This window comes from Daucus carota, chromosome 6 (genome assembly GCF_001625215.2).
Source record: "Daucus carota subsp. sativus chromosome 6, DH1 v3.0, whole genome shotgun sequence".
Taxonomy (NCBI): domain Eukaryota; kingdom Viridiplantae; phylum Streptophyta; class Magnoliopsida; order Apiales; family Apiaceae; genus Daucus; species Daucus carota.
In genome coordinates this window covers 29782818-29805699 of record NC_030386.2, presented here as the reverse complement: position 1 = coordinate 29805699, position 22882 = coordinate 29782818, and the positions used below count along the sequence as shown (strand labels likewise).

At 34.6% G+C, this 22882-nt stretch overlaps 4 protein-coding genes across 6 annotated transcripts; 2 read left to right on the top strand and 2 right to left on the bottom strand.

Annotated features, from left to right (window-relative positions):
* Positions 1–1809: 1809 nt before the first annotated feature.
* Positions 1810–3610, bottom strand: LOC108225514 (thymidine kinase a). Its single transcript, XM_017400400.2, has 4 exons — positions 3158–3610; positions 2909–3053; positions 2363–2484; positions 1810–2241 (listed from the first exon to the last, which is right to left on the bottom strand). Exons 1-4 carry the CDS (start codon positions 3343–3345, stop codon positions 1986–1988), a joined length of 711 nt encoding a protein of 236 aa, XP_017255889.1. The 5' UTR covers positions 3346–3610; the 3' UTR covers positions 1810–1985.
* Positions 3611–6596: 2986 nt separating this feature from the next.
* Positions 6597–10504, top strand: LOC108227278 (heterogeneous nuclear ribonucleoprotein 1). 2 transcript variants are annotated; one of them, XM_017402339.2, is made up of 4 exons: positions 6597–6881; positions 7330–7556; positions 7975–9169; positions 9952–10504. In XM_017402339.2, the coding sequence occupies exons 2-4, from the start codon at positions 7335–7337 to the stop codon at positions 9963–9965; spliced, it is 1431 nt and encodes a 476-aa protein (XP_017257828.2). In that variant the 5' UTR covers positions 6597–6881; positions 7330–7334; the 3' UTR covers positions 9966–10504. The 2 variants fall into 2 exon arrangements, with proteins under 2 accessions (XP_017257828.2, XP_017257830.2); XM_017402341.2 differs by lacking the exon at positions 6597–6881 and adding an exon at positions 6943–7078.
* Positions 10505–13518: 3014 nt separating this feature from the next.
* LOC108227277 (heterogeneous nuclear ribonucleoprotein 1-like) lies at positions 13519–18058 on the top strand. Of its 2 annotated transcripts, XM_064079045.1 has the most exons (5): positions 13630–13770; positions 13904–14156; positions 14258–14484; positions 14913–16107; positions 17492–18058. In XM_064079045.1, exons 2-5 carry the CDS (start codon positions 14138–14140, stop codon positions 17503–17505), a joined length of 1455 nt encoding a protein of 484 aa, XP_063935115.1. In that variant the 5' UTR covers positions 13630–13770; positions 13904–14137; the 3' UTR covers positions 17506–18058. The 2 variants fall into 2 exon arrangements, with proteins under 2 accessions (XP_063935116.1, XP_063935115.1); XM_064079046.1 differs by lacking the exon at positions 13904–14156 and having other exon boundaries at positions 13519–13770.
* A 1994-nt stretch (positions 18059–20052) lies between these two features.
* LOC108225613 (cytochrome b561 and DOMON domain-containing protein At2g04850) lies at positions 20053–21506 on the bottom strand. The gene has a single exon (XM_064079047.1). The coding sequence runs from the start codon at positions 21404–21406 to the stop codon at positions 20198–20200; it is 1209 nt and encodes a 402-aa protein (XP_063935117.1). The 5' UTR covers positions 21407–21506; the 3' UTR covers positions 20053–20197.
* Between the last annotated feature and the right edge of the window lie 1376 nt (positions 21507–22882).

The window sequence follows — 22882 nt, the reverse complement described above, 5'->3', positions numbered from 1 at the left end:
TGGTGGTTCTTCAAGTGTGTTAGACATCGCTTCATAGATATATTACAATTCATGAGCGAAAAACATGTTAATTCTATGAAATGAAAGAGTTTACGGGAACCCTCCGTATTGAGGTCAAATGGTTTTCTTTATGTGAATGAAGTAGTCAGTACTCACCAAAGCCTTTAATCAATGCTCAGACCTTTTCAGATACAGTCTTGGCAGATTCAGGGACGGCATGTCAAGAAACCAACATCCAGGATCAAGCTCATATATAAATGCAGAACAAACTTGCAGGCTGCAGCACTGCAGCACATATCATAGCCTTTTGCTGCAGAGAGATTCTGCATTAGACAACTCTAAGAGCAACCGCAGCACAGTCTCATTTCATGCATTAGGCCGTGTGAAATGGTATTAAAGTATAAAAGAGGGCGTTAGTTGACGTTAGTCTCATATTTCTTGTATTTTCATTATTTAAATGTGAAAGACGATGGAACAAGTGCATAATGTCAGGTTTGGGATGAAAAGATTAAATTGAGAACAGTGAAATGGGCTGCCGGGTTAGAATCATTCGGGCAATTCTTGTTCTGGAACTGTTTTTACTTGTGTGGAATATGTGGGGGCTCAAAAAATTGAAAAACTGGTTATAACTTATAAGCAGTTATAACCAGTTAACTTACACAACCCATATTAAGATCTGACGAGGACATATCACAATTTAGATACAGATCTTAAATACACATTCTTCGTTAGCAAGAAGACGAGTCTGATCAGACCAGTAATGGACAAGTTGCTTCAGCTCTTTCAACATCACATCTCACTGAAAGTCTATCAGTAAATTACTGAATGTATTCAGCAGATCATGTTTTCCTATAATGTTAAAATCAGAGCAAATACCAGTGACGTGCTTCATTACAGAAATGAATCAACACTAAATGGTTTGGGTTTCCTGTACTTTCAACTCCATCCGCCACATGCCTTTCTGAAGAAAGTTCCGGCATGCACAGTTTTACTCTTTAAAACCAAGAAAATTACTCCCTCCGTCCCTTTTTACATGTCCCTTTTGAAAAAAAAATTTGTCTCAAATTACTTGTCCACTTCTCTTTTCAAAGCAATTTTTTGTATGTTTTTTCAAAATGTAACAATTTCCAATGTTTGACTAGCATATATATACACACAACTCTATCTAATTCATTACATTTATTAGGGATATGTATGAAAACAAGATATCCACCTAACATTTTCTTAAGATGCGTTATTTTTTCAAAAGGGACAAGTAAAAGGGGACGGAGGGAGTAACAAATACAGATCTGATTACCAAGCTAAGAGCATCTCCAAGAGGCTCTTCATTTAGGCTCCTAACTTGAGATTTGAGGGAGAGGAAAAATGTTGCTCCAAGAGACTCTTAAGTGGCTCTTAAATCACTAAGAGCCTCTTGTTTCTCTCTCCTCTCTCCTCAAAGTTAAGAGCCACCACATTGCTCCTAACTTATTTTTTCACAATAAAAAAATCATTCCCTCCAATTCACCTCCATCTTTCCATCTCTTTTGTTATAGTGGAGCCCAATATATGAATAAAATATGAAATAGAGAAGAGATGCAGAGAGTATTGTTGGAGTTTACACTCTTAACTTTGTCCTAAATTGCTAAGAGCCGCATTTTTTATATTATATTTAGGAGCCAACAAGGAGGCTCTTGGAGATGCTCAAGAGCCTTTGATTTACCAATGAGATCCTATAAAGTTTTTTTTAACATATTAGCAACATACAATCATGATGTCTACTTGTAAAAACATAAAACTGCTTAAGCTGAAATTTTATCCAGATCTCAGTAAAAGAAACAAACACAACACTTGAAAATCAATTAATACTAGTTTCCTATACATTATAGCGGAAGCCACAAAAATGGAAAGGTGAAATGTCCACACCGAAAGCAGAACACATACGGTCCATCGAAGATAAGCACAATAATATTACTGACGGTGATACACATATAATCAAACATATTTTAGTACTTAACTGCAGCTGGGTCCAGAGTATGATCACTCTGAGCTTTCGCAGCTTCAACAATAACTTGTCCACTCACATAATGTTGACGACAAACAGGCATGTAAACATCAGCTCCCGCTATAAGCTCTGTTTGTGTCTCGCCATTTTTGCGTAATGTAAAAAATGCTTTTTTGCCACATAGTTCACATCGAGCTGTCAACTTAGTTACTGTATCAGCAATGGGTATAATGTCAAGTACTGATCCAAAGCTCCTTCTGTAAATAAACATTTCATGAGTGTCCTCCACAATAAGGTTAACAAGACAAACACATAACTTTAAGAAGATAATACAAGAGAATTATAGTAAAAAAAAAACAAGATGAATAGGAATAGCACCTCAAGTAGTCACCATCAAGGCCAGCAATTACAATAGTTTTGCCGTCATTATCAGCTGCCTTGCAGCAAAATTCATAAAGGTCGTCAAAGAACTGAGCTTCGTCGATACCAATCACATCCAGCTGTTGGCATATACCCTTTTTATCAATAATACTATAAGCAATGAAATAAAAGACCAGGACTATAATATTATCACATGGTTCAACTAGTACAGCATCACACTGTCCATTCTTGCTAATCTCTTTCCTAATCTCAATTATTAAAATCTTGAACATCTCTAGAATATATAACAAGGTGTTAAATCTCCAATTATGTGTCAATTTCATGTTTTCCTAATCGAGTCATGGTAGCATCATAATTTGGATTCTCTCTAAAAGTTGTGCATCGGATTTGGATTGAATTTTAGCAGTTGTCGCACAACAAGGGCAATTATAAGTATCATATTTTCCGAGTCTGATATAAGTCGAGACACCGGATAGTCCGGATCAATTTACGACCCTAATTATAACAATAAACACAAAGTAATACAGAGAAAGTCGAGTAGACCTTGTTATAAGCATCAGATCCAAGGCGTTGAGTGAAAGCCTGAAGATTAGGCAGAGCCAAACAGGGGTACTTAATCCCATCATGTGTCACCACCGAATCTACTGCATATCTATTATCTTTACTCGACTTTATCAACGCCACTTTTCTGCAATTTCATTATTTTATTCAATAAATATCAACTATCATATCATATAAATTTATTTTCTCCGATTTACAAGTTTCTTTAATTAAAACAGAATTAGAAGAGACCTGCCATTGGCGCCTTCAGATTTGACGCGACGAAGAAGAGCGGTGGTTTTGCCGGCAAACATGGGGCCCACGATGACATGAATCTCGCCGGAGGGGCGTTGCTGAGCGGGGCCCATCGGATCGGCGCCTCTGGAATTGGCGATGGAGGTGCAGATCGTAATTCGTGATTTGATTGAAGAAGAAGACATGGCGAAATATTTGAGGGAAAGAGCGAGGGGGTGTTAAAAGCTTGATGAGGAAGCTTTATTATATATACATCAACGATCAACACACGTATGTTGATGAGCATTCGAAATTTGTTAAAATTTGAAATTTGGAGGGAGGGAGGGAGGGAGCTAGGGCTCGCTTCAGTTTTATTTCGATTGGTGGGAATTTGAAATTTCTAACGATTTGACTTGTGTTTGTTTCTTGAAGCTTCCTTCCGCTCCCACATTTTACTACTTTGGACCGGGCCTTGAAATAGACGGAGACAACATTTTTTCTTACATCCCATTCTAAATTTAACACTGTACTGAAAACTCGTGTTCAAATTACTTCAATAGAGTAGTTCACTTCACCTTTTTGCACAAATTTTTGAGTCTTTTGACCGCATGTTTAAGATTATTGTTTTTAAAATTTTCTTTTTTAAATAATAATATCAATCATATATTTATATTCAATAAAAAAAAAATTCAAATATAATGATTTTTAGCATGCGGTCAAAAGACTTAGAAAAACATGCAAAAAATTTAAGCGACTTATATTTCAAAACAGATGGAGTATTTAGTAGCATGTTCCTTACATACATGATTATACCAATTAAATTAAACTTGAATCATCGATATCACTTTGAAGCTTTCTTCGCTCCGACATTTTACTACTTTGGATCGGGTCTCGAAATAGACGGAGATATTGTCAAATTAACAACATTTTTTCCTACATCTCATTCTAAATTTAACACTGTACTGGAACTCATCTCCAAAATAAAGTTGTTATTTAGTAGCATGTTCTATTTGTCCATGATTTTATTATATATAAAGATTCCTACATACATGATTATACCAATTAAATTAAACTTGAATCGCCGATATCACTTTATTTTTATGTGTAATATTACTCGTATTTACAACCTCACTTTACACTAAGAAACATGTTGTTTTAACTTTTTCGTATAGTTCATGGGCAGTTGTCCAGTTATATTATAATTACATTTAACTTAAATTTTTAATTATAATTTTAGAAATATATAAATGATGTGTGTTAATTTTAATAATATAATAATCTATGAAAACGATAATTAATTTGATAATGGGGTTTAAATTTTTAAAGAAGTTATCAAAAAAGCAATATAAAAAATAGGAAGCACATTATATATATATTAAAAATAAATAATTAATATTTATTAAACAATATGAAATCAATTAACATATGTAAATAATACTGAGAAATAAATAGGAGAATAAGAAAATAAGGGAGAGAGAATTATAATATAGCATAAGAATTGAATATGAGAGACAGTTAGTGGAGAAAGATAAAATTTTATATAATAATTATTTTAAAAATTGAGATTCGCCGAATAATTGACACGTAAGAATGCTAATGTATAGTCCATAATTTTTTATATTAATGTTGATGTCGTCCGTGCCTGACAGATAAAATCTTTAATTTTAGTACATAGAAAAGTTTTGAACAAATTGTAGCATTGTCCTATTTTAACAAAAAATATTAAACATAAATGGTAATATTTAAAATTTTATCTATATTATAAAAAAAAATATAACACATCATTTTACTTCTTCCCAAGTTATTAGTGTCATTTTGCTTACTTTATAAAATAAATTACTACTACTCTTTCGAGTATATTTTGTGTTTTTTTATTAAATGTAAAATTTTGTTTTTAAGATTTTGTTGTGCTTAAAATCGGTCCTGGTATTAAAAACAACTTAAAAGACATATTCAAATATACTCATCTTATGAATCAAAATAACTTTTTTTGACAATCATATATTATATAAAACTTTAGATTTTGCAAAACGAGACTTCGTGATATAAAGTTTTGACTTTGTTATATACGAGTTCTTGATACAACTCTTTGAATTTAGCATGGAAGATCTTGATATAACTTACAATTCATTAAATTGACTTATATTTATTTTACAAAATATTTTCTTAGTAATGAAATTTAATTAAAAAAAGGCTTTACGCCATGAGATGATTGAATGACCTGATCATGAGGAGTCTTTACATAATATAAACTATATATCTTTCTTAATCATTTATAATAAGTGCAAAGACATCACAAGCACACATTTATTAAAAATGGTCTTATATCTAAATTTCAACAATGATAACTTTTCATGTTAGTTCTATGGAACAAAATCTAAAACTAAATGTTAAAAACTAGTCATATTTGATTATGTCACTTATAATAATTCACATTAAATTGTGAGATATTCGAAGAATATTTCGCGTGAAAAATATAAATTTAATAAAGATAATCAAGTGAAATACTAATTGAAAAGAAATTGTCGATGAATTTACAACATGTATTGAATTCAACATATGACATATTTTATATTGACGTAGTATATGAGATATGTATGTTCTTTCAATTTCGATTTCAGTGTGTATGGATAAGAACCGTGAACTCAATCTTTCAAAAAAAGTTGCATGGATAAGAACCATGAACTTAATCATATAAAAAAAATTCATAACCGCACTTGATTTAAAACTTTCACCCAAACTAACAAATTAATTCTATAAACATTGAATTGTTCAAAAAATGAATTCAACATTAGCTAATAACTTTACATGAACAAATTTGTTTAAATATACTCCCTCCGTCCCAATCAATTCTATACAGTAACTTTTTCGGTATGTCTCATCATTTCTATACATTCCCAAAATAGCAACTTTTTATAATATAAAACAATACTACACCCACTACATTCTCCTGCTATCTCCATTATATAATAATGAAAACACTGTTACACCCACTACTTTACTCCCCCATCCCAAATCTATTATTAAAAAATATGTGGGTCCCACCACTTTACCCACTTTCCATCTAACTTTACTTATTTTTTACACTTTTTCTTGGTTTCCGTGTCCGATCCCAATGTATATAATTCGTTGGAACGGAGGGAGTAATGTATAAGGGTCGCGCTCAAGAGAGAATCAGTCTTTAAAATAGAAACATAGAACCACTGAGGTTTTACTGCAGAACCTTAAATTTTGAATAGATTTTTAGGATCTAAATCTAAATCTATGTTCTTTTTCATGTTTTTTCATCGTGGTTTATATTCAAAAATAATTTAAAATATGATACATAGATATTGACATATTTTGAAAATGAAGTTCTCTTTTGAACCTGACCATTTTAATTGTTTTTAATCAAAATTCGAAAAATAAAATTGATATTCATAATTTATCACAAGAAAAATCTCATTTTACATATACATACACACGCTTGCCAATCGTCAGGACAAATATACATATGAGGATATGAGTATATGACACCCATCTTCTCATCTGTATTGATGTTTTCAATCCCACATTAACAAAATATATATTTATATATATATATTTGAAGGAGATTGAAACATAAAAACAGGGGGCGTATCAGAGGACTATCAACATGCTTTCGCTTCTTGTTACAACAACTCCTTGCAGATCTTAGTAGTTTTCATCTTTTTTCATCGCCCTTTAGTTTTAATCAGGCGGGGCTTTATCAAGATCTGTACTTGTGCGTTTACTCTTTACTTGTAATTTATCAAAATTGATGTTATTATTAGATTGTTAAGTTTGTTGTTTATATACTATTTTATTGTGTGTGTAGGAGGCTTAAATTTTTTGTTGGGTTGATCAGCAATGGATCCGATGATATATGCTTGAATCTGATAAAACTGAGTTGTTGTACAGAATAAGATTTGTGTTTTTTTGGTGGGTTTTCAGACTGAGTGTTAAAAAATTGATTCTTGATTGCTTTTGTTCTGCATTTTATTCAATGGGATATTGAAAAATCTGAACTTTAATGAGTTTGTGGCTGGTTTGGAATTTGTGGTATCTGCTAGATGACTAGATCCATCTTAGGTTGGGAATTTGGTTGAATGTGTTTAAGTGACTTGTAAGTTCAGTCTGTATTTGATCGGGTTGGTTGGTTTGATCGAATTTATTATTTGTTGTTGGTGTAGGAAATATGCAGTCTGATCTCGGAAAATTATTTATCGGCGGAATCTCATGGGACACTGATGAAGAGCGTCTCAAGGAGTATTTCAGTAGTTTTGGGGAGGTCCTTGAAGCTGTGATTATGAAAGATCGAACTACTGGACGAGCTCGTGGTTTTGGATTTATTGTGTTTGCGGACCCTGCTGTTGCTGATAGGGTGATTAAGGAGAAGCACAATATTGATGGCAGGCTGGTAATTTATGTTTATGTTGGATTATCTTAGTTACATAAATAATGTGTTAAAGACTGTTACTCTACAATTGGAAGAAGATGTAGTTAACAAGCCTTAAGATTATCTGTGCTAGGAGTTTGATTAAACATGCTATAAATTCTTTTAATGATGTTATATAGCAGTCTGACTTGTGAGTTGCCTATTTAAGTGTAAATAAAGATCAAACACGGGGATTTTTTGTTGTCTCCTACTTGGGAAGATCTTTTTGCTCCTACATTATTGCACTTTTCATTTGTCTGATCTTGCATCAACTGTCTTTGTAGACTCCTGCACCTGGGAATGGCTGTTTTAAGCCCATTTATATTAAGTTTCTTAAAGTAATAATCCATGATATGGTTACGTCTGTGCTTGGTCTTCATTGTCAAATTTTTGCTGACAGGTTGAAGCAAAAAAGGCTGTTCCAAAGGACGATCATAGCAGTGCAGTTAGTAGAAACAGTGGTAGTATTCAGGGCTCTCCAGGTCCAGTTCGCACTAGAAAAATATTTGTCGGAGGTTTAGCTTCCACTGTCACAGAAAGTGACTTTAGAAGTTACTTTGAGCAGTTTGGGAACATCACAGATGTTGTGGTGATGTACGATCACAACACTCAGAGACCAAGAGGATTTGGTTTTATCACTTACGATTCCGAGGATTCGGTGGACAATGTGCTGCTTAGAACTTTTCATGAGCTTAATGGTAAAATGGTAGAGGTCAAGCGTGCTGTCCCAAAAGAGCTAACACCTAGTCCTAACCGAAGTCCGCTTGGTGGTTTCAACTATGGTTTGGGCAGGATGAGTAGTGTCCTAAATGGCTATAATCAAGGATACTCACCTAATGCATTAGGAGGGTTGGGTGTCAGGATGGATGGTAGGTTTAGTCCAATCACTGCTGGAAGGACCGGATTTGCTCCTTTTGGTTCGGGCTATGGAATGAACTTGAATTTAGGCATGAACCCGAATTATGGTGGAAATGTCAATCTTAACAATTCGGTTAGCTATGGGAGGGGGATGGGCCCTTTTTACAATTCAAACAGAGTAAATAATCCTACGGGTTTTGATGGTGGAAATTTAGGAAACACTGCTTCTTTATTTAATTCCCAAACTCGAAACTTGTGGGGTAATGGGGGGCTCGATTATGGAGCAAATCCTACAAACACAGGTGGGTATGTGGGTTCTGGAACCAGTAGTATTGGAGCTAGAAATTTTGGCTTTAATGGACTTAACTGGGATAATTCTCCGATTTCACCTCAGGCTCAAGGTGGAAGAAATGTATCTAGTCAAGGCGGTATTATAGGATACGGAGTTGAAAACAGTTACAATTTGGGTGGTGGAGCATATGGAAGAAACAGTGCTACTACTGGTGCTCGCATGTCATCACATTCCTCGTCAAATGGTGGTTATGATGCAACTTTTGGAGATATCTACGGTAGTCACCCAGTATATGGAGACAGCACGTGGCACGCAGCAAATTCTGAGAAAGAGGATTCTGTAGCTTTTAGTTATGGGCTTGGTGATGGAGGTAGTGATGCTCAGATCAATAGTTCTCCAGGTTACGTTGAAGGCTACGGGGTTACCCGGAGACAGACTAACAGAGGTATAAAAGTTTATTATTATAATTGTTGTTTAAAAGGTGAATATTTTTCAACATTTAAGCATAGGGGAAGGGGAGGTAAGAATCATACTATAGCACACTTCTAGCTCTAGGAACACGTTTGCCGCAGCTCTGCAATTCATGGTTTTCATGAAGTTGTTTTTACTTCTATAACTCAGAGTCTCAGACCATAGACCGTAGTCAACTTCTTGCTCTAGGAGAATGAAATTTAATGTTGGGATATTAGAATTCCTGCTTTTCAGAATACCGGGTATGTGCATGTGTACTTCTTGGTGGCAAATACATTTCCCATTTTGCGTTACCTGATGTCTCGTTGACGTCCTGTTGAAAAGTCTGTCATATTAACATGTAGAAGGCAATACAGTGCATCATGCAAGTGGTATGCAGTTACCATTATCCAGATTTCAATATCTATTTTATACAATTGCCAGTGCCAGATACTGTTGGGCTCTAGACTACTGACTAATCTGAGCTTGTTCTGTGCTTTACTAAGCTATATTTTTTATACACCTTAAAATACGTGCAAAAAGTCAAAGTGACTACTAAATTGGACGGAGGTCGTATATAATTTGCTTGATAGTGGCATTACTTATAAGTTGAACATATCCATTTGTGAACTCTAATTGTGCATGGTTCTATGATATATTCTACTTTAATTCTAAGCATAATTTTTTGTACATAACATGTTCTGCTTTTTCATTCAGTGTATTAGTTAGCAACTACAACCATCTTATGGCCTTGACCATGATTTTAACTTGCTGCAGGAATTACTGGATAGGAGGATACCAAAGATGATTTAATAGTAGATGAAGGAGCTGATGTAGCAAGTAAACTTGTGAATTTTGGGTACCTCCCTTGTTAATGTTATTTTCAGGGGGAAAGTTAAAGAGAAACCATCTCATCTTTTAGCTAGGCGGACTGCCTGTTTTCTAAGAATTTAAGTTTTAGATATAGATGATATAAAAGGATTTGGTTTTGAGAATTTTGATTTTGAGTTATATTTAGGTGTTCCATTTGGAATTTGAGTGAGGTGTATAATCTGTTTGCGGCATATAGTGAGCGTATCATGCATTTCTGGTAAGGCAATGATGCTTCGGAAACAAAAAGACCAGGGAGTAGACCTCTGGTTTTGGTTAATCATCAAGATTCTTTTGTGGTTAGCCATGCTGCTATGTCTGCAGAAACCCTGGTTGTCCTGAACAACTTAATTTTCTTGTTCTGTTCATTTTTTTAGTTTGTTTCTTCTGAAGATGAGGATTTTTTTTACAGTTTATTGTGAAACATTTGGAGGATATCTATCGAAGGTCTAATTAATAAGTTTACCGCGTTCTGGTTTATGATCTATCGTTTGTTTGAATTTGTGAGGAAGTAGTTGATTGTGATCTATTACTTCATTGAATTTGTGAGCAGTGAATTGTTTGGATGGCAGTCGAAACTCCAAATGGCTTTAGTAGAATACTTTAGTGTCATTTGCAAGTCCATTAGTTAAACGACTTCTGTTTTTTGAACTTCAGATTTCTTTATAAAATTGGATTGCAATATTTAAATGAGTTGGATGAAAGTTTACAGTGTTTTTAAAAAGGAAAAAATATGGCTACTTGGTCATGAATTTCTTTCTACCGGTAAAACAAAAAATTGAAGGCGGTTGGTACGGAATCAGAATCTCAAATAGTTAATAAGTATGGAATCAAAATCTCAAATGCATGTGTTGGTGTTTGGATTAATTGCAATCATTCTCTTAGGTAAATCATTCAATCCATACATCGATACTCTTTACAATATCTTTCATTCTTATACTCCCTGTAGTCTGATTGTCATTACCGATTTTAATTATCATGCTCTTTATTCTCATTACCGATTCATATTGGTCATCCAAAAATTTAGATATTTCTCGTAGGTGCATTTGTTAACTACTTCCAAACTTATTCCTCTTAATATTCCTCGTAACATCTTGAAATTTTCACCCTAATTACGTTTAACGTTTTGCACAATTTTTCTCTAAATTATAAAATAATAAGGCTCTCCAAACCATACAAATGCGCGTTGAGATCATTCGAAAGATTTCTAATATTTTTAGTGTACAACACACAACTGTCTACGCAAAATCTTCTGCTAAACTATAAGATAATTAAGTCCCTCCAAATCATACAAGTGCACGTCGAGCCATGCCAAAGATTCATGATATTTCTTATAATACCTTTAGATTTGAGAATTTGTTGGTTTACATGGTATCGTAGTTCAGTTTTACGGGATTTCTCGTGATATTTTGAGATTTCAGTAAAACTGTTCACTTAATATGATAACTCAAGCTAATAAGAAATTCGAGTCCAATTTTCAACAATCTAGAAATTTATTTAATAACATTTAAGCACATAAAAAAATAAATAGACTCGAGAGATGCATATAAGTTAAAATAACTAAATATTTTAGTAATGACCGAATATGACTCTACCAAATAAAAAGTAAATAAATCCGTCCAAAAACAACCCACTTCTTTCTATTACATTTTGAACTCTATTATACAAGACTTCATGACATGACTTTTCCCTTTGCTATGTGTGGGTTTTCGATACAATTTTTTTCTACTATATCACACGAAAGATTTTGGTATAGTTTATAATTCATAAAATTGGTTTATACTTACTTTATACTACATTTTGTCAATAGCAAAATCTCATTAAAAAACACATCATAAAATGATTGAATGACCTGATGATGAGAATTTTTATTTAAATTTACCAAATAACTAATCAAGAAATTAAATACAGATAAGAACTTATTTTTAATGATAATTGATAACGTAAGTGTAAAAATATCATGAACGGATATTTATTAAGAATTAACTTTCTATCAGAATTTCGACACATAACATTAATTTTTTTCATGTTAGCTGTAAGGAACATAATCTGAAACAAAATTTTAAAGACCGACCACATTTATTACCAAAATCTTTATAATAAAAATCTAATAAACTAATCAAGTGAAACTGTAATTTTAATAGATCATTTTGATGAATGCACAATATAGATTGACATGTTTGATACAGTAACACAGCCCAAAGATATAATTATTTTTTTGCACCACATGGACAAAAGTAGTCAATTCAGTCTTGCAAAAATGATAGAAAAATGGATGAGTCATACAAGACCCCTCAAACCTGATTCTTGACAAAGTTAATTACAATTTAATAATTAAATTTTATAATAGTGAAATCATCTCATAAAGATTTAAATACTGATTAAGGGTCCTACTCCAATAGAAACTACTAGAATGGAAACTAAATAGAAACCAATGCGATTAAGTATAATGATGCGGATTTTGGGACTGAGGATAGACCCCGAGATGGTCCTAGACGGGATCTAATTGGGGCATAGTAGGGCCGGGTCGGGGTCTAATAAGACCATGGTGGGGCCAAGGGTTGGCTCTTTTAAGACTATCTGGAGTCTGATTAGGGCATGTGAGGTGAAGCCTTAGCGGACCCGGGGTGAATTGAGTGGGGTGAAGGTGGCCTTAGATGAGTGATGACATATAGGGAGTGGCTGATGACATATAGGGGGCGGGTGAAGTCATTTGGGTATAATTTTTCTTGATATCTCTTTTAGTTTTTATTTTAGTGATTTTTATTTGAGCAATTGCCTATCGATTAATAGCTCCTAGCCTCCTACACTGCACAAATTTGTTTAATAAATGTTACAACTCCTCCTTTCAATAAAAGTTTTAAAAATATCGATATTTATAATTGGGTTAATTATCAAGTTGGTCACTGAAGTGGGCTTAATGTATCAAGTTGGTCACTGAACTCAAAACGGTATCAAGATGGTCACTAAAGTCACTATAAATATCAAAAAAGTACCTTAAAATATGAGTTCAAGTAGTAAAAATATTATTTATAAAGTTTTAAACATTATTTTTAAATGTTAGCATAACCAACTAAAAAGTTATGATTTCTAGTATTTAAAATAATATATTTATATTTTATCAAGTTTATTTATTATTTATATTTTATTTTATAGTTATTTTTTTGTTTTAATTAAAAATAAATAATAAATAAACTTGATAAAATCTAAATATATTATCATAAATATTAGAAGTCATAACCTTTTACTTGGTTTTGGTAATATTCAAAAATAATGTGTAAAACTTTATAAATAATACTTTTACTGCTTCAACTTATATTTCAAGGTACTTTTTTGATATTTATGGTCACTTCAGTGACCATCTTGATACCGTTTTGAGTTCAGTGACCAATTTGATACATTAAGCCCACTTGAGTGACCAAATAGATAATTAACCCATTTATAATTTATCACAACAAAAATCTCATTTCGTATAAAGATATACGCACACACGCTTACCAATCGTCAGGACATATATATAGTGAGGATATGACATCCATCTTCTCATCTGTGTTGGTGTTTCCAATTCCGCATTAACAGAAAAAATATATATTTGAAGGAGATTGAAACATAAAAACAGGGGGCGTATAGAGAGGACTATGAACATGCTTTCGCTTCTTGTTACAACAACTCCTTGCAGATCTTAGTAGTTTTCATCTTTTTTCATCGCCCTTTAGTTTTAATCAGGTGGGTATTTATCAAGATCTATACTTGTGTATTTACTCTTTACTTGTAAATTTATCATCTGTACTATGTATCAAAATGGATTTTGTTAGATTGTCAAGTTTGTTGATTGTATTTAATTTTATTGTTTCTGTAGGAGGCCTAAATTTTTTGTTGGGTTGATCAGCAATGGATCCGATGATATATACTTGAATCTGATAAAACTGAGTTGTTGTACATAATAAGATTTGTGTTTTTTTTGTGGGTTTTGAGACTGAGTGTAAAAAGTTGATTCTTGATTACTTTTGTTCTGCATTTTACTTAATGGGCTATTGAAAAATCGGAACTTTGATGAGTTCGTGGCTGGTTTGGAATTTGTGGTATCTACTAGATGACTAGATCCATCTTAGGTTGGAAATTTGGTTGAATGTGTTCAAGTGACTTGTAAGTTCAGTCTGTATTTGATCGGGTTGCTTGGTTTGATCGAATTTATTATTTGTTGTTGGTGTAGGAAATATGCAGTCTGATCTCGGAAAATTATTTATCGGTGGAATCTCATGGGACACTGATGAAGAGCGTCTCAAGGAGTATTTCAGTAGTTTTGGTGAGGTCCTTGAAGCTGTGATTATGAAAGATCGGACTACTGGACGAGCTCGTGGTTTTGGATTTATTGTGTTTGCGGACCCTGCTGTTGCTGATAGGGTTATTAAGGAGAAGCACAATATTGATGGCAGGCTGGTAATTTATGGTTATGTTAGATTATCTTAGTTACAAAAATAATGTGTTAAAGAATGTTACTCTACAATAGGAAAAAGATGTTTAATTATCAAGCCTTAAAGATTATCTTTTCCAGGAGTTTGATTAAACATGCTATTTATTCTTCTTATGATGTTGTATAGGAGTTTGAAATCTGAATTGCGAATTACCTATTTAAGTGTAAATAAAGATTAAACACGGGGATCTTTTGTTGTCTGCTTCTTGGGAAGATATTTTTGCTCCTGCGTTATTGCACTTTTCACTTGTCTGATCTTGCACCAACTGTCTTTGTAGACTCCTGCACCCGGGAATAGCTGTTTTAAGCCCATTTGTTTTAAGTCTCTTGAAGCAATAATCCATGATTTGGTTAAGTCTGTGCTTGGTCTTCATTGTTGAATTTTTGCTGACAGGTTGAAGCAAAAAAGGCTGTTCCAAAGGACGATCATAGCAGCGCAGTTAGTAGAAACAGTGGTAGCATTCAGGGCTCTCCAGGTCCAGTTCGCACTAGAAAAATATTTGTCGGAGGTTTAGCTTCTACCGTCACAGAAAGTGACTTTAGAAGTTACTTTGAGCAGTTTGGAAATGTGACAGATGTTGTGGTGATGTATGACCACAACACTCAGAGACCAAGAGGATTTGGTTTTATAACTTACGATTCCGAGGATTCGGTGGACAATGTGCTGCTTAGAACTTTTCATGAGCTTAATGGTAAAATGGTAGAGGTCAAGCGTGCTGTCCCAAAAGAGCTAACACCTAGTCCTAACCGAAGTCCACTTGGGGGTTTCAACTATGGTTTGGGCAGGATGAGTAGTGTCCTAAATGGCTACAATCAAGGATACTCACCTAATGCATTAGGAGGGTTGGGTGTCAGGATGGATGGTAGGTTTAGTCCAATCACTGCTGGAAGGACCGGGTTTGCTCCTTTTGGTTCAGGCTATGGAATGAGCTTGAATATAGGAATGAACCCGAATTATGGCGGAAATGTAAATCTCAACAATTCTGTTAGCTATGGGAGGGGAATGGGCCCGTTTTACAATTCAAACAGATTAAATAATCCTCCAGCTTTTGATGGTGGAAATTTAGGAAACACTGCTTCTTTATTTAATTCCCAACCTCGAAACTTGTGGGGTAATGGGGGGCTCGATTATGGAGCCAATCCTACAAACTCAACTGGGTATGTGGGATCTGGAACCAGTGGTATTGGAGCTAGAAATTTTGGCATCAATGGACTTAACTGGGATAATTCTCCGATTTCACCTCAGGCTCAAGGTGGAAGAAATGTATCTAGTCAAGGCGGTATTATAGGATACGGAGCTGAAAACAGTTACAATTTGGGTGGCGGAGCATATGGAAGAAACAGTGCTACTACTGGTGCTCGCATGTCATCACATTCGTCGTCAAATGGTGGTTATGATGCAACTTTTGGAGATATCTACGGTAGTCATCCAGTATATGGAGACAGCACCTGGCACTCAGCAAATTCTGAGAAAGAGGATTCTGTAGCTTTTAGTTATGGGCTTGGTGATGGATCTAGTGATGCTCAGATCAATAGTTCTCCTGGTTATGTTGATGGCTATGGGGTTACCAGGAGGCAGACTAACAGAGGTATAGAGTTATTAATTACTCCCTCCGTTTTAAAATACATGTCCACTTTAGAAAAAAAGTTTTGTTTCAAAATACTTGTCCATTTCAACTTTCAATGTAAATTTATATTTCCAAAATCAACCCTCCTCCACATATTTCAAATTTATATTTCCAAGATCAACTCTATACCACATATTAGGTTCAATTAATGACTTATTACACATCTTTTTTTCTCAAAATCCACTTTTCTTAAACTATGTGATTTTTTGAAAGTGGACATGTATTTTGAACGGAGGGAGTATATTATTATTGTTCAAAAAGGTGATAGAATTTTTAGTTTTTAAGTATAGGGGGAGGGGGGAGGTGAGAACTATATTATAAATTTATAGCCCACTTCTAGCTGTAGTAAACGCTTGCGACCGCTCTGCAATTCATTATTTTCATTAAGTTGCTTTTACTTCTAGAACTCAGACTGTAGACCACTCCTTGTTCTTGGAGAATGAAATTAATTGGTGGGATCTTAAAATTTCTACTTTTCAGAATACCAGGTATGTGTAGTTGTCTACGTGTACTCGGTGGAAAAATCCCTTTTTCAGTCTGTGTTAGGTAACCTGATGTCGTGTTGAAGTCTTTTCCAGATTTCAATAGTCATTTGCTATGGTTGCCAGTGCCAGATACTATTAGGCTCTGGACTACTTGTTAGTTGTTAATTCGAGCTTGTTCAGTGCTTTGGTATATGAGCCACACATGTATATGACTTGCTTGATAGTGCATTACTTATAAGCTAAGTTACCCGGACACGGGTATGGGTATCGGACATGGGTACAGATCCAAGAGTCAGATTCGTAGTTTTAGGATAATTAGGATTCGTGGACATGGATCCGGAATTAGACCCGGGTACGGGGACTTGATACTTAAGCTCCACGCAAGTAAAACTTTATATACCCTGATTTATGGTACATTCATAAAAATAGTGTCTACTGCACATAAATGACATACGCTGAAAATTGAAGCATAAAATCAATAAAACAACATAGAAACAAGTCATTCATGGATCTTGATCTCTATAAACAGGTTGAAACAAGACCTAAGTTTTCATTTTGACCTGGAATGTTACAAGGTGAGGTGTCCGGTTGTAATAAGAAGGATCCAACACAGATCCCATATCCACACCCATGTCATATCCGGTAGACACGGGTATAGGCACAAAAATGGAGAGTCCGGGTAACATAGCTTATAAGTTGCACATATCTCGTGAATGAGAAAATGTGCATAGTTCTATGTTATTTTTATTTAGTTCTATTTATACTTTTTTGTACATAACTTGCTCTGCTTTGTCATTCATTGTATTAGTTAGCAACGACAATCATCTTATGGTCTTGTTTATGATTTTAACTTACTGCAGGAATTACTGGATAGGATGATACCGAAGATGATTTAATAGTAGATGGAGCTGATGTAGCAAGTAAACTGTGAATTTTGGGTACCTCCCTTGTTAGCGTTATTTTCAGGGGGAAAGTTAAAGAGAAACCATCTCATCTTTTAGCTAGGCGGACTGCCTGTTTTTTTTTATGAATTTAAGTTTTAGATATAGATGATATAAAAGGATTTGGATTTGAGGATTTTGATTTTGAGTTATATTTAGGTGTTCCATTTGGAATTTGAGTGAGGTGTATAATCTGTTTGCGGCATATAGTGAGCGTATCATGCATTTCTGGTAAGGCAATGGTACATTGGAAACAAAAAGACAAGGAAGTAGACCTCTGGTTTGGTTAATTATCAGAATTCTTTGGTGGTTAGCCATGCTGCTATGTCTGCAGAAACCCAGGTTATCCTGCACAACTTAATTTTCTTGTTCTGTTCATTTGTTAGTTTGTTTCTTCTGAAGACGAGGATTTTCTTACAGTTTATTGTGAAACATTTGGAGGATATCTATCGAAGGTCTAATTAATAAGTTTACCGCGTTCTGGTATATGATTTATCATTTGATTGATTTAGTGAGCAAGGAGTTGATTGTGGTCTATTACTCTATTAAATTTGTGAGCAGTGAACTGTTTGGATGGCAATGCAAATGGCACTAGTGAAATGCTTTCTGTCATTTGCAAGTCCACCAGTTAGATGACTGCGGTTTTTGAACTTCAAGTTTCTTTATTTAATTGGATTAATATGTTTAAATGAGTTGGACTGAAGTTTAGTATTTTTATAAAGGAAAAAAAAAGCTATGTGGTTATGGCATTTTTTTCCCCTGGTAACAGTAAGCTGCTGAGTGATTAAATTAGCTTAGTATCCCTCTGGGCTCGAGGAAAAAATGAATGCTTTGTCGGTAGTAGAACACGCTAGATACTATTATGTGCTTTTGTTATCAACTCCTAGACTTTAATTTCAACAATAGCATTCTAGTAGTATAGTAATCTAGTAGTTTCTCTAAATATGTACTCCTTCCGTCCCCCTCATCCCCCTCAATTCTTAACATTGGGGGACGGGGGCGTGACACACACTTTAATGCTCCTACAAAGTATAGTTCTATAACTTAAAAAAATAAATTCGTTTCTGATTCAAATTTTTATTCAGAAGAAGAAATATTTAGAAAAAAGTTATAGAACTAGTTCTATATGTGCATTAAAGTGCGTGTTGAACAGTGAAAAAAATGTTAAGAAATAAAAGGGACAGAGGGAGTAATAAAATATTTGATTCTTATTAAGTTATGACACAGAGATTGAATGACACGTATAATAGTTATCCCTATTCGTGTTCTCTACTATTATAATATTAAATTTAAAATATAATAGGAAAGAAATAATGTGAAAATGATGGGAAAAAGTTTGAAAAGAGTGAAGTTAATATTTTTATTGTTAAAAACAAAATGAGGAATGGTTAGCCATTACTTAAAAATGAGGAATGGAAGGAGAATTATGAATTTTTAGGAATCGTCTCTGTTTTGCCTCATATTTTTCAAAATTATGCAGTATGGAGTTGCTTTTAGTAGTAACAACGGGTAAAATGGCTTGATCATAACTAAACCGGACTTCAACTTGCAAGTGGATAATTAAACTCAAAAACCTTGCATTTAACTTACTAGACTAGATTTTACTTGCAATCAAATAATTAAACTCACTAAAATTTGCACATCCATTAAATGATGTTAATTTTTAACGGAAGACCGTTAACTTTTCATAAGTCAGTTGCCACGTAGATTCATTTGACCCAGATTCATCTGGCCTGCCCGATTATTTTATAACCCCCAATTCAGTATAACCCCCGACCCTTAATTTAGCCGATCCCAAGTACTCCCAACTTAATCATACACGGCTTATACACACGCGAGGGAGAATAACAATCTTGGAAGATGGAAGATGAAAGAGGCGAGGTAGTATTTAAAGTGGATCATTGGAACAGGTACATATAGTTATGAAACTGGACAAATTTTGGGTTCCTCCAGAGGCTGCAGTGACACTTGCTCTGGTTTTTTTTTTTGCTAGATAACACTTGCTCTGGTTTACTGTTGTCCCAAATGTAGTTTTTTTGTTCATTATCACGTTCTTTTGCCTTTCAATGTGATTACAGGGTTTAGTAATGATTCAAAAGAAGAAGGTAGTATATGCAGATCTGATTCCGTGGCATTCATATGCAATTGTTCAAAAATAAACTAAATAATATTAGGTTTGGGTCAGATCCAACTATTCTACACTTTAAAAAGTAAACTCAGTGCTATGTCATACTGCCATGTAGATTTACTGGTAGTCCCGTTAGTTGATTTAACGGAAGTTATTTAAGTGCAAGCAAAAGCTAGTTTAGTGAGTTAAATGCAAGGTTTTTGAGTTTAGTTATCCACTTGCAAGTTGAAGTCCAGTTTAGTTATGATCAAGCCATTTTACCCCAGTAACAACTAACAATTGAGATTTCAAAAGGCCTACCAATATGTGTTGCAAAGCCGACGATTTGGCAACCTAATTACTTAAAAATGAGGAATGGAAGGAGAATTCTCAATTTTTAGGGATTGTCACCGCGTTTTGCACCACCAAGGAGTTGCTCTTGGTAGTTGATGTTCAACAATGAAGATTTCAAAAGGCCAAAACAATATATTAAATTAACAAAACTGCAAAAGAAATTCTTAATGTATGTAACCATGGCTTATGGTACTGGCTTTCTCTGATCCCACAATCAACCCTTCTCTTCTCAACTTGTCTTCCTCGGCTTTCCTGCAAAAAATCACCCATGCGTTCACTTCAAGAGCTATACAGATGCCAATCAACGTCGACAGAGACAAACAATAGCTCAATTTCGCAATTGAACTTCCCTCCCCCATCACTTCAAATCCCTGAAACACATTCACAACACCTAAAACCACACACGCATACCCGACAAAATGGTGATAAGATTTCCAGTACTTCCTGTACTTGTTGGTTGTTTTTGGCCTAAACAACAATGCCAGAGTTTGCAGACTCCCCAAACAGAACGCTGAGATGCCTAGCTTCCTGTGAAGTCCATACACCGTGCCTGATGACATTTGTCCTAGCCGGATTCCAATGGCGAATCCGGTGGTCCCGAGGACTATTCCGGAAAGCTGGATGCCTGCATGGAAATAAAACCATGCAGGTCCTAGTGACTGGAAGTGCCTTAGGTAACGAGATGCAACCACGCCCACGGGGAGCAGGACTCCCCATGAGACGGCGTTGAGCACACCGTGAACCATCTTAAGAGTGTGGAGGTTGCTGTGAGTGGTGGCTGCCGTGCCGGACATGACGTCTATTGTAGCCGCAGAAGAAAGGTCACTGTTTGTGGTGGGGTGAATAGTTGGTGAGTAGCCTTGGACATAAAGGCCTCTGTTCCAAACATGATGAATTTTGGTTTTGTTTGGAACAAGTTTTAATGTGGCGTGAATTTGAATTGCCGCTCCACGGTGGATGGTGGCTAGGCGTCCGCCATACAAGGTGGCGGAGGAGGACAGGAGGTGGATGTCTAGGGGACGAGAGAGAAGAGGGCTCTTTTGGAGTTTGACACCAGGGTCTAAAATGTAAGGTAGCAGGACTACTTGGCCGGAGTTGGGGTCTGGGAAGGCGATGAGTGCCCGTGTCCCGGTCATTCCAGGGGAATCAGGGTTGATTCCCCATGCAACCCAACCGGAGGGTGAAATGAAGGAGCCAAAAAAGACAAGATCAAGGGTGGCATTATGCGGATGAAATGTCCATGCAATGGAGGCATCTTGTGAGGGTAATGTTGTGCATTTTTCAAAAGTTTTGGCCGCCGTGGAGGTGGTGCAGTGGCCGGAAACTATCTCGAGGTGTTGGAAGGAGAGCAGGAACAAGAGGAATGGAAGCATAGTGGTGGTGGTGGAGGTGGAAGGAGAGTAGTTAGTGTTGAGATTATTGAGACTTGAGGGAAAGAGATGTGATTTTTAACATATGTGCTTGGTTGGTGATGTTTTGATATAAAAAGGTTATTTTATGGGTGATGAAAAGAATGGTTTCGGTGGGTAAAATGAATCATGACGACTATTCTACTTGATATCTTTTGCTTTACTTTAAAGCATGGCAACAGAGATAGTGCTCTGAATTATGTGGATTGGTTTTTTGCTTTATATCATCGTTTTATAATTATTAATATAAAAGATTTTCTCGTCTTATTTGAGCAGTGTTATAAGAATCTCTGATTTATCCTATTAAATATGACTGACGGATTCCATTTGAATCGGATTAATCTTTATTAATATTTCTCAATCGAGTATATATAATAATTTATTAAAATTAAGATACTATATTATTTTAATTATAAACAATCAAAGAACTTTTGATATAGTAACTATATATTTGTTAATAAATAATTAATATAATAATAGTTAAATATCAAATAATATATTAATATTAAAATACATCCGATTTTTCGACTCCAATTAATTTTTGATTTTCAATCAATCTTGAATCGGCAACTCAACTGATTAGATCCGATTCCATATTTATGCAACTGTGTCCAAGTACATAATTAATTTATAATATTATTTAATTTGGCTAATTGAAAGGGTCAAGGACATAATTTTTGAAATGCTAATCCTGATGTTTGAGTTTTACGGGGGTGTATTCGATTGGGATTTTAGTGCATTGTTTTTAGTCTATGAATTTTAATGGATTGTATGAGATTTTGATTTTGTGCGGATTCTTGATGAAATGTCGCAGAGTTGATAGGATTTAGGTACAATGCTTCAAAATCCCATTGAATTTTGTGGGATTTCAAAAAACTTAAAATACACCGAAGAATGCCACAAAATCCATCATTTTATGAAATGAAAAAAAATCCATCAGCATTTGAATACCATCAGATTTTAATGGATTTTAAACAATCCCAATTGAATACTATCGGATTTTAAAGCATAATTTAAAATCTCAATTGAATACCACCAGATTTTGTAGCATAATTTAAAATCTCAATTGAATACCACCAGATTTTGTAGCATAATTTAAAATCTCAGTTGAATACCTCAAGATTTTAATGGATTTCAAACAATCTCAATCGAATACCCTCGGATTTCATGAATGCAAAAAAATGCTTTAAAATCCCAATCCAATACACCCCTCTTAGTCACAAATAGAGAAAAGTATCTTTCCCAAATGAATAGAAAAAATTTATTAATCATTCAAATATCCTAAAATTTCTTATGAAAACTAGCGCAAAATGATGGAAACTAGTGTACATTTGAACTTGAATTTTTTCTTACTTTTTAAATAAGTCATTTTGAAATAACTTTTTTCTCCTTTGGAAGCTTTTATTTTTTTTGTTAAACCAGAAAACCTTAACACCTTTT

Coding starts and splice junctions, on each gene's coding strand:
- LOC108225514 (XM_017400400.2), bottom strand. CDS start 3,345: ATGTCTTCTTCTTCAATCAAATCACGAATTACGATCTGCACCTCCATC. Junction 3,054..3,157: donor TCTGAAGGCGCCAATGGCAG/GTCTCTTCTAAT, acceptor ATGAAATTGCAG/AAAAGTGGCGTTGATAAAGT. Junction 2,485..2,908: donor GATCTGATGCTTATAACAAG/GTCTACTCGACT, acceptor ATATGCCAACAG/CTGGATGTGATTGGTATCGA.
- LOC108227278 (XM_017402339.2), top strand. CDS start 7,335: ATGCAGTCTGATCTCGGAAAATTATTTATCGGCGGAATCTCATGGGAC. Junction 7,557..7,974: donor ACAATATTGATGGCAGGCTG/GTAATTTATGTT, acceptor TTTTGCTGACAG/GTTGAAGCAAAAAAGGCTGT.
- LOC108227277 (XM_064079045.1), top strand. Junction 14,485..14,912: donor ACAATATTGATGGCAGGCTG/GTAATTTATGGT, acceptor TTTTGCTGACAG/GTTGAAGCAAAAAAGGCTGT.
- LOC108225613 (XM_064079047.1), bottom strand. CDS start 21,406: ATGCTTCCATTCCTCTTGTTCCTGCTCTCCTTCCAACACCTCGAGATA.